The sequence below is a fragment of the Drosophila subpulchrella genome, chromosome 2R (assembly GCF_014743375.2).
Source record: "Drosophila subpulchrella strain 33 F10 #4 breed RU33 chromosome 2R, RU_Dsub_v1.1 Primary Assembly, whole genome shotgun sequence".
In the NCBI taxonomy this organism is placed as follows: domain Eukaryota; kingdom Metazoa; phylum Arthropoda; class Insecta; order Diptera; family Drosophilidae; genus Drosophila; species Drosophila subpulchrella.
Window position 1 is genome coordinate 21,516,794 of NC_050611.1, and position 12,335 is coordinate 21,529,128.

The 12,335-nt window shown below is 43.6% G+C and overlaps 3 protein-coding genes across 3 annotated transcripts; 1 reads left to right on the forward strand and 2 right to left on the reverse strand.

Moving 5' to 3' along the window:
• Window positions 1–884: 884 nt before the first annotated feature.
• LOC119551261 lies at window positions 885–3,963 on the reverse strand. Its single transcript, XM_037860518.1, has 3 exons — window positions 3,595–3,963; window positions 2,887–3,530; window positions 885–2,825 (listed from the first exon to the last, which is right to left on the reverse strand). Exons 1-3 carry the CDS (start codon window positions 3,887–3,889, stop codon window positions 1,314–1,316), a joined length of 2,451 nt encoding a protein of 816 aa, XP_037716446.1. The 5' UTR covers window positions 3,890–3,963; the 3' UTR covers window positions 885–1,313.
• A 409-nt stretch (window positions 3,964–4,372) lies between these two features.
• LOC119550671 (uncharacterized protein DDB_G0283357) lies at window positions 4,373–8,131 on the forward strand. Its single transcript, XM_037859524.1, is given in 9 exon segments — window positions 4,373–4,504; window positions 5,439–5,747; window positions 5,813–5,937; window positions 6,012–6,463; window positions 6,524–6,625; window positions 6,683–6,903; window positions 6,961–7,259; window positions 7,322–7,641; window positions 7,903–8,131. Coding segments are annotated over 8 exon segments (1,857 nt in total). The 5' UTR covers window positions 4,373–4,504; window positions 5,439–5,470; the 3' UTR covers window positions 7,964–8,131.
• A 2,061-nt stretch (window positions 8,132–10,192) lies between these two features.
• On the reverse strand, window positions 10,193–10,774 carry LOC119551716. The gene has a single exon (XM_037861189.1). The coding sequence runs from the start codon at window positions 10,721–10,723 to the stop codon at window positions 10,193–10,195; it is 531 nt and encodes a 176-aa protein (XP_037717117.1). The 5' UTR covers window positions 10,724–10,774.
• Window positions 10,775–12,335: the final 1,561 nt, after the last annotated feature.

The following is a 12,335-nucleotide window of genomic DNA, read 5'->3' on the forward strand; positions in this document are numbered from 1 at the left end:
AACCCAACACTCCTTTAATCCGAACCTGAATCCGAACCCTCAAATCCCCCAACTCAGTCCAGTCCTCCCCAATGAAAAATCGAGCTCTGGGCCCACGAGCAAGTTTCCCAGCAGGGCAAACTTCTGTGACTACCGATGGCATCTAGATGTGAGCTCCTCTTGGGGTTTCGACTCTGACCCAGACAAATTCTTAGTACGCCATATTATGGTTTATTCGTACGCACCCAATACTTAGCAATACAATTGAACTGAACAAACTGATTTGCACTTTGCAAGTGCAGACGACTAATCTGTAGAATACTTGAGCCACTATGAAAAAGTATCCTTGAAATAAATGCAACTTATACATATTATGCGAAACACCCCCTCTCTCAAAAGAAATTTGGCAGTTATGTGAATGTGATTTCCCCCTTGTTTTCGCTTCTGCATAATGAACGGCTCGATCAGAAAAATCGTCAACTTTATACATGCATATTCATATACAAGCAAGAACAAGAAAAATCAACAAAAATTGAATTATTATGATTAATTAATAAATCGAAAAATGCAATTACCAATAAAAACTACCAGCAGATACGTAAAAAATCGAAGAAAATGTTATTTTTATACCCGTTACTCGTGGGTAAAAGGGTATACTAGGTTCGTCGGAAAGTATGTAACAGGTAGAAGGAAGCGTTTCCAACCCTATAGAGTGATCACTAGCCACTATGATCAGGATCACTGCCGAGTCGATCTAGCCATGTCCGTATGAACGCTGTGATTTCGATAACTATTTAAGCGAGAATGTAGCTTTCTCTGTTGTTTGTTTTCTGGTGGGTAAGTAAAATCGCCTTTTTCAGATAATTGTATAGTAATTTTCGAGTAAAATCTTTATTTAAAAGTTGTGCGCTTTCATTGCAATACGTAAATATATTGTATTTAAATATATAGAAAAATTTTTATATGTTCTACTTGGTCTATTGGCACGCAAAAGCGGTTGGAATTGTAAATAATTTGGCCTAATTCCTGTTTACGATGCCAAACAAATTAGTCGGCTCAAAAACTTTAAAAGTGTAGTTGGATAAAATACGGAAATGGAACAACCTTTAATAACAGCAGTCAATACTTCTACTACTGATGCTTCCAATTTGATTGACATCATAAATTGCAATTAGGCTTTTTTTTAAATGCAAGTCTATTCTAGGCACTTTGAGTCTGTGGCATGTATTGATCACTAGCTGGTTATTAAATATTGTGTGCATCATCATAAACCGATGATCGTGTCTTTGATTGTGTATAAAAATATGAAAATATTGTTGTGACTGCTTAGCTGCTCACTTAATCAAGCTGCGGACGCAGGTTGGGCTGCAGAAGGGCATGTTCTCCTTGACGCAAAAGCGTCCTCCAATAAGCGGCTTGGAGCACTCCACTCCGGCGCAGACAAAGCAGTTGGCATGCCAGTGGACATCGCCCCAAGCCACGCCTTGGTCCGCCGGTCCAATTGCTATCTTACAGCGTTGGCAGCAAACGGCGAACAATCGGTCATAGCAGAGCAAACACAGAGGCATGTTGGACTTCTCATCCGCGATGTACTGCTGTCCGGCCAGAGGCTCATCGCACTGATAGCAGCAGAAGTGCTTTATGTGGAACGTTGCTTCCTCGGCTGCCGTGTACTCCTTGGTGAAAATCAGCTCGTCACAGGCGCGGCATCGCGGGATCTTCAGCTTGATGGCCAAGTCGCGACCGCAGAAAACTTGTCCTTGGTGAAAGAAGTAGACCAAGTCGGCCAAGAGTTCGCGGCATGTGTTGCACTTGAAGCAGCCGGGGTGCCAGGCGATCTCCTTTCCAGCTCGATCCGCCTTGACGGCCACTTCGCCATAGGCGATTGGCTTGCTGCAGTCAGCGCACAAAATGGTCCGCTCAGGCTCTTTGCCTGAAGACTCCTCCCCGTGAAGGCGTAGTTGCTGGAACTGCTCCGGCATGCCGGCGCAGCTTGGGTACATGTTCATGTCCTCAATGCCGGGAATGGTGGTGAATCTGCCCTGTCCTGGGGTTAGATCTTCGCTGCCATAACATGGAGTTGGGGGTTTCGAGTGGAAGCCAGAATCACTGCTGTGGGATGTGGGTAGCTCGCCTAGACCGGGTTTCGGATACGAAATGTCCTTGCAGCCATTGGCCATGTCGGCAAAGACCTTGTCGATCTCGTCCAGCAACTGATCGTCGTCCAGCAGCCAGTCGTGCACTTGTTTCAGTGGCTGCAGTAGCTGGCATTGGTCATGGGAGATGCCCTTGTCCTGCAGCGAGCGGAAAAGTCGGTCATAATACGGCGCGTTGGAAACTGCGGATTGTAGCATGTTCTTATCGAGTCCCACGGACTGGAGCTGGGCCTTAGTGGTCGGAGTAAGACCTTTCAGCTCCGCAAGACTTGCAACCGGAGCCGGGATATGGGAAATAACCACCGAGGAGGGAGCACGTCCAGCGCGCGCTTCCTGCAGCGCCTGTTTGAGCGGCTCCGCCTGAAGGATCTGTGCAAAGACTGGATCACGATCGTAGTCCGTATTGGCGGGCAGTCCGCAGTCGTAAACTATGGTGGAGACGCCACCAAACTTGACCCGCCGCATGGGCGTATCCTGGCGCATCTGTGCTCCGAATCTTATCTGCACTGGATTCTTCACCGGCAACGGGGAGTTGAATGGTGTGCCTGGAGAGGATTTCATTGGCGTCATGGGCTGCTGCGGGCAGATGGTATTGATCTCTGCTCTGAACTGCGGATTGCTAACATACTCCTTACGGAACTCAGCGATGGGCCCAAGTTTGGGATCTCTCGAGATGTTCAGCTTTTTTTCCTTAAATTAACAAAATAAAATAATATTTGATCTGCTATGATATCTTATAGACCAAACTTACCTGTAGTATTCCCAGAACCTTGTCATAGACAACGCCATGACTCACAAGGCTCTGCAAGGCCGGCTTGCTGATGCCCAGCAGCTTTTCCCTGGTCTGGGCCCGCAGAGCTCCGTTTTCCTCGAAATGAACTGCCGAATCGGACAAAGGCTCTGAAAAGGCCACAAAAAGTTTGGGTTGGGCGCTGGCTGGACCTGCCAGGGCCTGGGCTACCTTAGGATTGGCCAGCAGTTCGTTTAATGTGTCATCGGCCACCGGTGAGAGACCCAGCGATTGCCAGGTTCTTGACGCCTCCTGGGAAGTCGTCGAAACGGGAAAAACGTGCTCCACTTGAGCATGGTTGAGACGATCTCCTAGGCGCACTACCACGCCCTGGCCGACGCACTGCTCGCGCAATTTCTGGACGTACTGCTGCAGCTGGATGGCCTCCGTTTCCGTCAATCCATCGCACAAAGCGGCATCCAGATCGTGCGGCGGTACTTGGAGCTCAAGCTGTAGTTTCCTCTTCAAAGCGGCGTCACTTCCGGCCACCGGTATTTGGGCAGTGCCCAGCTTCTCCATGTAATCGGTGACCACATCGGGAGCAGCATTCGGTGGCACCCACTCCAGCTGCACCGGTTGACTGGCCAGGGCTTTGATCTTAATATCTGTAATGGGGCATATCTTGAAGAATTTTCTGTTAACAAACATATACGTTGTTAAAGAACTTACACGCTGGCTTGGCCCTAATCTGTCCCAGAATCTCGAACTGTGCCCAGCCGGTGGCGTCATCGTCGTCCGGACAAACATGCTGGTTCTTTGGGCACTTGCAGTTGCGGCAGACCTTCCGCCAGAAATGTAAATCCAGTCCAGGGCACTTATCCTTGCACTCGGCGCACGGAGCTCCAGCTCCGGCTTCGTGTCCCAGTTTGGAGCGCTTCAGCTGCTCTCGACGGCTCTCCAGCTTCGACAGCCATTCCGGCGCCTTTGGCGTTTCCACACAAGAGTTTTGGCTCACGGCGGACATTTTAAAGGTTTTGCATCTAATAAAAACATTAATTTTGCAGATCCTTTGTGCTCGCAAGCTGGCTCTCCTTGGACGGCAAATATACTAAATAAACTCAAAAAAATACCAACCAAATATCGATAACTTATTACCGCACTTATCTATGTGCTGATTTCTAATTGCCTTTCTTTAAACGTCTAGTTCTTATTGGATTTTAAAAAACATTTATTAAAAACTTGTCACATAATATAATTTATTTTGTTAAGAAGGACCTTAAATTGTTGTATATTTTATTATACAAGAATAGTTAAAACAGAACAATAATGAATTATTGAATTGTTTGACACACTGTGTTTCAATTCCCACACATATTTTTAAACTTATAGACCATACCTGTGTTTTTATTAAAAACTATGTTTCCATTCAGAAAATATTTTAAAATTTGTGTTGTTTTGAAATCCATTTTCCAGTGCTCACTGTATTGCCCGCCAAACTAGTTGGTATATTCGCGCAACGCGGTATTCTGAGCTTTGGACAAATGGTCACACTCGCAGTATTGTTTTTTTCGCGAATTCAATTGCAGTTTTTTCGCAAACTTTTAAATTAAAAGCAATAATCGAAAGGGCCAGTTACTAGGTAATTAACAAGGCCTATTTTCTGCACACTTTAAGAGTGTTTGTGTAGTGGAAAGCCCAGGGTAAATCCACTTGCAACCGAGCATTAGAAGCAACAGAAAACGCTCGATGCAATTTGCAAATACAGAAAAAAAATAGGTGAAAAACTGCGTCCACTGAAAAGTGAAAGTGCAGCTTGGGTCGAGGGACGCGGGCGGGGGCACCAGTTGGACACCCAGGAGGCACAACAGTGGAAATTTGACAATCCAGGGGCTATTTTGGTTATTCCAGAATCCAAAAGGACAACACCGTTATTACCGGTTCTGTTTACTCGAAGCTTTTGTGTGTGAACTACGGCAACAATTTGATTTTCGCTCAATTTTGCACGGTGGTTGTTTTTGCCCAATGAATGTGACTGCGTGTGTGTGGGTGTGTGTGTGGCGCGAGAGTGTGTTAGTGAAAGCGTTGTTGGTGGCTGGCCGCCTAATTGATTTCGATAAATAGTTAACATACAATTTTGAATCTAAAATACCCTTGCATAAAACACATCCTGCCAATTTCCAGCATGCCAGAACAAAAATAATCGAAATTGACTCACCGTAGCTAACAATAACTGTTTGAAGAGCTATGAACGTCGTTTTTCAATTGCTCCAATAGTATAAGCGACATTCTATGAAGTTTGACTATCATGACTGCAAATAATCCCAAGCATTACGTTTTCAAGTCGAAAGTATTACTTAACTTGAAGGATCATACAAATGGTTCAAGCTCGAATGGTATTATTTTTCAACTATTTAACATAGCTGTAAAAAATAAACACAGGAAAAATAAAATATTCATTAAAGTCGTAAAACTTTAATCGCCTTAAAAACCTATAATTCATTTTAATTCTTATCCAATTGTAACACAATAATTGTATTTGGAATATTAATTAACGTACTCTTCCTTTTTTTCAGACCGCAGCTCCGGGGACACGGGCAAGGAAATCATGACCGAGAAGTACGACGGCAACGGTGACTTTTCCGCCTTCAATGACGATGACAACGACTTCGGCGGCAAGCCTCGCAAATCTGGTGGTTCTATTGGAGCACCAGGCGGCGCACACAACGGCGACAGTTCCGCCCACGACCACGGCCATCATGGCGGAGATCCCAGCGGCAGTGTCCAGATAAACGAGAAGGCCAATGAGTACATACGCGATTGTATGGCCGAGCGAAATCGCATGGACAGGAAGTTCCCCATTGCCGAGAAGCTGCTGGAGGGCGGTAAATAGGGTCCTTAATATTCATGATATCCAGTGTCTTAAAAGTATATATTTCTGCCAATTTAGAGATTGAAAAAGTTCAGACCACAGGAAGGATCCCTTCCCGAGAGCAGAAATACGCGGATATCTACAGAGAGAAGCCCCTGCGCATCTCACAACGAGTTCTAGTGCCCATTAGAGAGCATCCTAAGGTGTTTATTCTTTAACCCTAAGTTTATATTTCGAATCAGCCTTTTTTAAATAAATATTAACTCATATTTTCCAGTTCAACTTCGTTGGCAAACTGCTGGGACCCAAGGGCAACTCACTTCGCCGTCTACAAGAAGAGACCCTTTGCAAGATGACCGTCCTGGGGCGCAACTCCATGCGCGATCGCGTCAAGGAGGAGGAACTACGCAGCTCCAAGGATCCCAAGTACGCTCACCTCAACAGCGACCTGCACGTGGAGATATCCACAATAGCGCCGCCAGCCGAAGCCTATGCCCGAATTGCCTACGCCATGGCCGAGCTGAGGAAGTATCTCATACCAGATAGCAACGACATCATCCGACAGGAGCAACTGCGAGAGTTGATGGACAGCACTAGCCTAAACGACAATGACAATGCGAAGAGTGGTTATAAAAAGACGCCCCACATGCAAGGAGGTAACAATGCCATGGGTGGCGGTTCTATTAATGCCATTGGAGGGGCCAAGAACACACCGCATCATAATTATAGGTGAGGCCTTCTGCTCCTCCTTAATTACATTAATTTATACCTCTTCTGGAACTATTACAGGAGCTCGCAGCAGACCTCCTTCAGCAAAAATGTGCTCGCTCCCAAGCAGAAAGTGATGTCCATATTGGAAAAAGCCAGGACTGCCATGGATGAAACGTATGGGTATGGTTCACTATAAGATTTCGAAGGCTTCAACTATAATACGAATTTGTTTTGCAGTCGCGGCTATGACGACGGCATTGGCTACGATCCGCACCAATCGTACGATAGCTACTCCTATGGTAGTCATGGTCATGGACCCCATGGACCGCCGGCTAACATCTTGGGCGGGGTGGGAGGCATCAGCGGTGGCGGAGGGCGCGGTGGACACTACGAAAGCTCAGACTACGAGCCAGATTATGGAAGACGAGAGTACTACCAGCATTCGCCCGGCTATTCAGGTGAGTGAGAACTTTTAATGATTATAGGCAGTATGATAAGATTGGATATACTTACAGCTGGCGGCGGCGGAGGCGGAGGTCTGGGCACCGTCGGCGGTTCCCAATCAAATGCCATCGGCGGCTCTGGCCTCAGTTCCAACCACAATCGCAGCCATGTTAACAGGTGAAACTTGCTGGACCCCAGCAGTGCCAGCGGAGGTCGAGCCACCAATCCAGCGGCAACCACCCAAAATCTGACCATGAAATCCCAACCCAATAGCAACAACAACTTTTTGCCCAATCACGGAGCAAGTGAGTGCCACACTGGCAAGAGCATAAATCCCAACTACTACTACAATTCCAACGGCAGTTCCAAGGTGAGTCTAAATGGCTGATAAACAGCTGTCCATTATCATAATCCCAACTGTGTATCTTCCAGCTAAATCAGCAACAACTTCAGCAATCGCAACCAAATCTCCCACCGCAGCTATCAGCCCACAACAGCAGCAGCAGTAACAACCGCAACATCAGTAACAATAACTCGAGCAACAACAATAATTGCAATAGCAACTTTCACCCCATGGGTGACAAAAACTCCAACGACGTTGCATTTCTATCCTCCTATCGACTTGGCCCAATGGATGGCCAAAAGAGTGCCAACAGCAACAACATCAACAATCACACATTAGGCAGTAAAAACCACAACAACAACAACACCACCACAACAACCGCTTCAGTGCCCAATATGCTATTAGTAAGGTATTGAAATGCGATATTAACGAACGTAAAAGAGAACTCCTTCGTCCTTGCACACAACCCACACCAAATCGTTGTCTTTGGGCAGTGCAAATGAATACTTGGGAACCGCTAGCTTGCTTTTAACCTATACCTCTTCGCTTTTGATCCAAGGTTCCCCCGTATTGGTTTGCACTGATCCAGAAACCCCTAGAACCCTCTCGATCACACCGCAAACCAACGACAAGAACATCTCTCTAAATCCAAATTAACATTCTCTTACAGACCTGCTAATCCTTCGCTACATATTGGCACATTTCCGTTCTTGCCCGTGCAGTTTTTCTGAACCCAACAGATACAACAACTACAACCAGATCAACCACATCAACATCACAGAAACTTTGTACACTTGAGTTCATAAGGTTAGAGGAAGGCGTGGGAGGAGTATTTACAAAATGGACAAAATGAACTTTACGATATATACCACATACAAAACATATACATAACAAATATATTTATACATCTATTTTTGCGTGCAAGGATCGACGTTAAGTGAAGACGAGTCTGGATCAACAAATCGAAACCTTACTTTCGCGTTGGCTATAGAACACAGATCACACGAAACTGTGTCCGGTTTTTTATCTCTATTTACAAACCATCTTTAAGATATTCAAGAGCCTGAACGATTAGTGGGAGCTGTAATCGGTAGAGAAAGGAATCAGTAGTTAAGCTTGCGGCTCAGCTCAAAGTTGAGCTGGGATAGTCTGGCATATGGTTACAGAGCGAATCCAATTGATACAGCAAGACAAAGGTATGTATAGGGACAGCAGGGACCGAGTTCCGGTCGATCGAGACAAAATCTATGAGATTATTAACTTAATAGAATATATAATAATTAATACAGAGGGCACATTTAAACCATAATTTTATTTATATACGCATATATTTAACAAATCTAACGATACAGATAAAGAAAATATATATATACACTTACAAATTCTAATATTTACATAATTAACAGAAATCGACTAATCCCATGTTGACACGAAAGTAACAGATTAACCTTAACGAAAATTATCTAATACTCGAGCATTCAGAATAAAATATATCGAATACTAAAGATCTACAAATAACTAACAAGATACAAAAATATATACAAGTTTATTGTGAATCAATGTCCATAAGTGGATAGTGCTGCAAATGATTACTTTATTAAAACACCAGATACGAAAACAATAACAGAGTAAAGAGAATACTTAAATGCAAACGTAAGAATAACAATACTCGATTTACTTATACACAAATCAAATACAAAGTTATAATAAAGCGACAAACGTAACACAAAATAGAATTAACGTAATAACGATGTAATTCAATGTACTACATTTAACCCATGACGCCGGACGAAGCATTCAACGAGGGATTCGTTTACCTTACTCACTTTTCGATTCCACAATTGTTCAACAATGAGTCGTCTGCTTAGTCCAGCTGTCTCCATTAATTATATACTAAATCAAACTAACTAACAAAAGTAAACTAAATACAACTCTGTAATCGACAATTCGATCAGTTGCCAAGCTCAATATTTCGTCTTCTGTTTACCTTAATTAGTTTCTAAATTAAAGAGAATTCTCTGTAGAGCTTAAGTAGAACCAAGAAAGTGTGCCAAATGTATGAAGGAAGTGGATCGGCCCGATGGGATCCCTTCCAGGTCTGAAATTACCAATTGAAATGCCAATTTTTAGATATTATCATTTTTTATGCGTAACCCCATTTGATTTTTCGAGCGAATCAATTTGATTCTACTAACGCAATGGAATAAACATCTACTCGAATAGGATTAAACGATATCTTGTCCAAAAACCATTTACTTACAACCATGTGAAACGTTAAATTGTTGAAAACAATTAAAATCTAGTTTTAAAGGAATATCAGTAATACAGATAATACAAAGGAATTACAACCATTTATTACAAATAATTATTGTTGTTACAAATTATACAGATAACTAATATGAAATTATAACAAATGCTACTTTAGGGCGGTTCGAAGCCCCAGGTAATTTATGATAACAAGTTAATGAAATAACCGAGCAACAAAACACCCCCGCCCTAACAACAATAAGAATATATACACTTATATGATATACCTACAAAATGAATTAAAAGAAATAATATATTGCGATTGAGTTATTCTCATTAATTATTATATGTAAAATCAAATAACACAAGTAATAAACAAATGAATAAATAAATATATTTAAAATGTATCGAAAATCGAAAGAGAAGTGTGTGTTTTTTATTGGAAGCTGTAAAACGAGATTTGTGGGAAACCAACCAGAAATAAAAACATGTTTTTGTACAATTTAGTTATTAGTTTATTTCTATATTTCGTTGTATCTTATGATTTTTATATTGCTTCACAATAGTTGACTAGAGTAAACAGCTTAGGGTTACGCAGACTCCCGGGATGCCCAATTTCCACCCCAGGATTCTCTCTCTCTCTCGTTTTACTTGCAATGAGATCGCAGCAAAGTGACTAGAATGCGGAGCAGCTCCTGCCCTCCAATTTGCTCTCAGGCGTGCAGCAGTCCCTCGCTTTGGCCCACCAGTTTTCCGAGGAGAGTCTGGTAAAGTGGCGACTCCGTGGGTATTCCCTCGCTCTGGAGGAAGAGCAGCGTTTCCCTGGCACACATGGCAAAGCCCATTGCCTCCGCCTGACTCCTTTGGGCTGGGGTGGGTGGTGCAAACTGGGCAGCCACTTCGGCATCCTCGGCGCTCTCCTCGACCTCCTCCTCCTCCTGTTCAGCTCCTGCGGCCGCATAGCCATCCCGCTCATCCAGATCCTGTTCAAAAGCATCCAGCTCGGCTTGCAGCTCCATGATCTTTTGCAGGGCTTCTAGGAGGATTCTGTTGGGGGCATCGGGCTCTGCTGGGTAATCCTGTCCTGGTTCCTCGGCGGGTGGAGTGAGCGGACGATGACGTTTCTCCGGAGCTGCCACATCCTGCTGCTGGAGCTGCTCCTGCGGCTGGACACGTTGCTCCGGCGCCTGCTGCTGATCGTCCTGGCTGGCCCGCTTGCGCTTCATGATCAGCTTGCCCGACATGGCTTGGTTCGAGGATGAACTGCTTCTCCTGCAATCTTGTGGCTTCCCAAAATCGACTCTGCGCGACACAACCTTCGTTCACCTGGCGATCGCCACGACTGAGCTGCGACCAACTGCACCACGGCGACCAACTGGCAACTGGCAGGGCAACTCCAACCCCAAATTGAGGCAGGAACCAGAGATAGTGGCATTAGGGGATGTGCCGCGCCAAGGAAATTAAAAACAACAATCCGACAGGGGCTGAGGCAGGGAAACAAAAAATTGTTGCAGCTGTTTGAGTTGCGGCAGCTGAAGCGGGAGGGCAACAGGATACCGGCTACAGGCTACAGGCTGCCGACTGAACTCTGCAGGCTCAAAGGCAGCAGCAGGATATTGCAACCCTCAGCTGGCGCTGGTCTCTCTCCGGCTGCTGCAGCCGCGCTCCGAATATCCTATCCTCCCTTCCTGCGTCCGGCACCCCATCCCCCGGGATCGCAGGCGCGCCCCTGCTCGTCCTTTCCTTTCCGCCCTTCGGTTTCCCTGCGGTGCGGCATAGGCGATAGCTAGGTGACCTGCTTTATCCATTTTTACAGGGCACTTGGGAGGCTAAGGGGTGAAAAGGGGATAAATTTATCCAAAAACACTATTCCTCCCGGACCAATTTTTTAGATTTTAAGTACTTGATTGTGAACATAAGAACTACATTTCTAGTTTCCGGCGTTTACTTACTATATTATGCTTAGTCGGTTGAAAAATATTTTCCTATGGTAAAAGTGTGGCTTAGCATGAGGTCATGCTCGATAAAAATATGTCTACACTCAGGGAAAAACACCGTGCTAAAAACAAGTACAAACAGCCTTGATTTTAGAAAAATTGAATGCTTAACATTTAAGAACGTTCGTGCTCAAAAAATTCTCATATTAAGCACATTTTTGAGTTTTTATGTCTGCCAATTCTAATAATTCCCAACTGTTTATTCTGAAAGTACTCAGTATATAAGGCGCATAAATTAGGTAGTGTTAATGCCCGTGAGCGGCAAGTCGTAAGTAAACTTAAAATATTAATATTATTTATATATATCTCGCTTATTTCGTTTCAGTTTCCAATACTTATTTCTCTTACTAGCATAAAATAAAAACTCATTTTAGTTTCATAATATTTATATATTGATTTAAGAATTATTCGTCCTAAAATCATGCCTGCAAATTTCTTACTTTATTATTAAATCGTTCTTGTTTTTATTCCAAATATGACTTGATTTAAGAATTATTCATACTTGATTGAATACCGAAAGGTTCTTAAATCTAGTATTTTCGGTCTTGAAAATTCGTGCTCAAAAGTAGTATTTTGTTCTCGCGTTCTGTATTTTCCATGCTTGGCGAAGTTTTGACACCGAAAATACTAGGTTCAAGCACGAAATACTTGATTTTTTTTCTGAGTGTATAACACAACGTTATTAAACTTGCATCACAATTGCTCTAGACATTATTTAAAGGCAAGATTTTAATATAATCATTTTCTTGATTAGTGGAGTTGGATTGCCATCACAACAAATAGAATACTGTTATTGCTTAATCGTATTTAAACATCTGCTTTCTAAAACAACTTAACTTAAAATGTGTTAATCACTGGA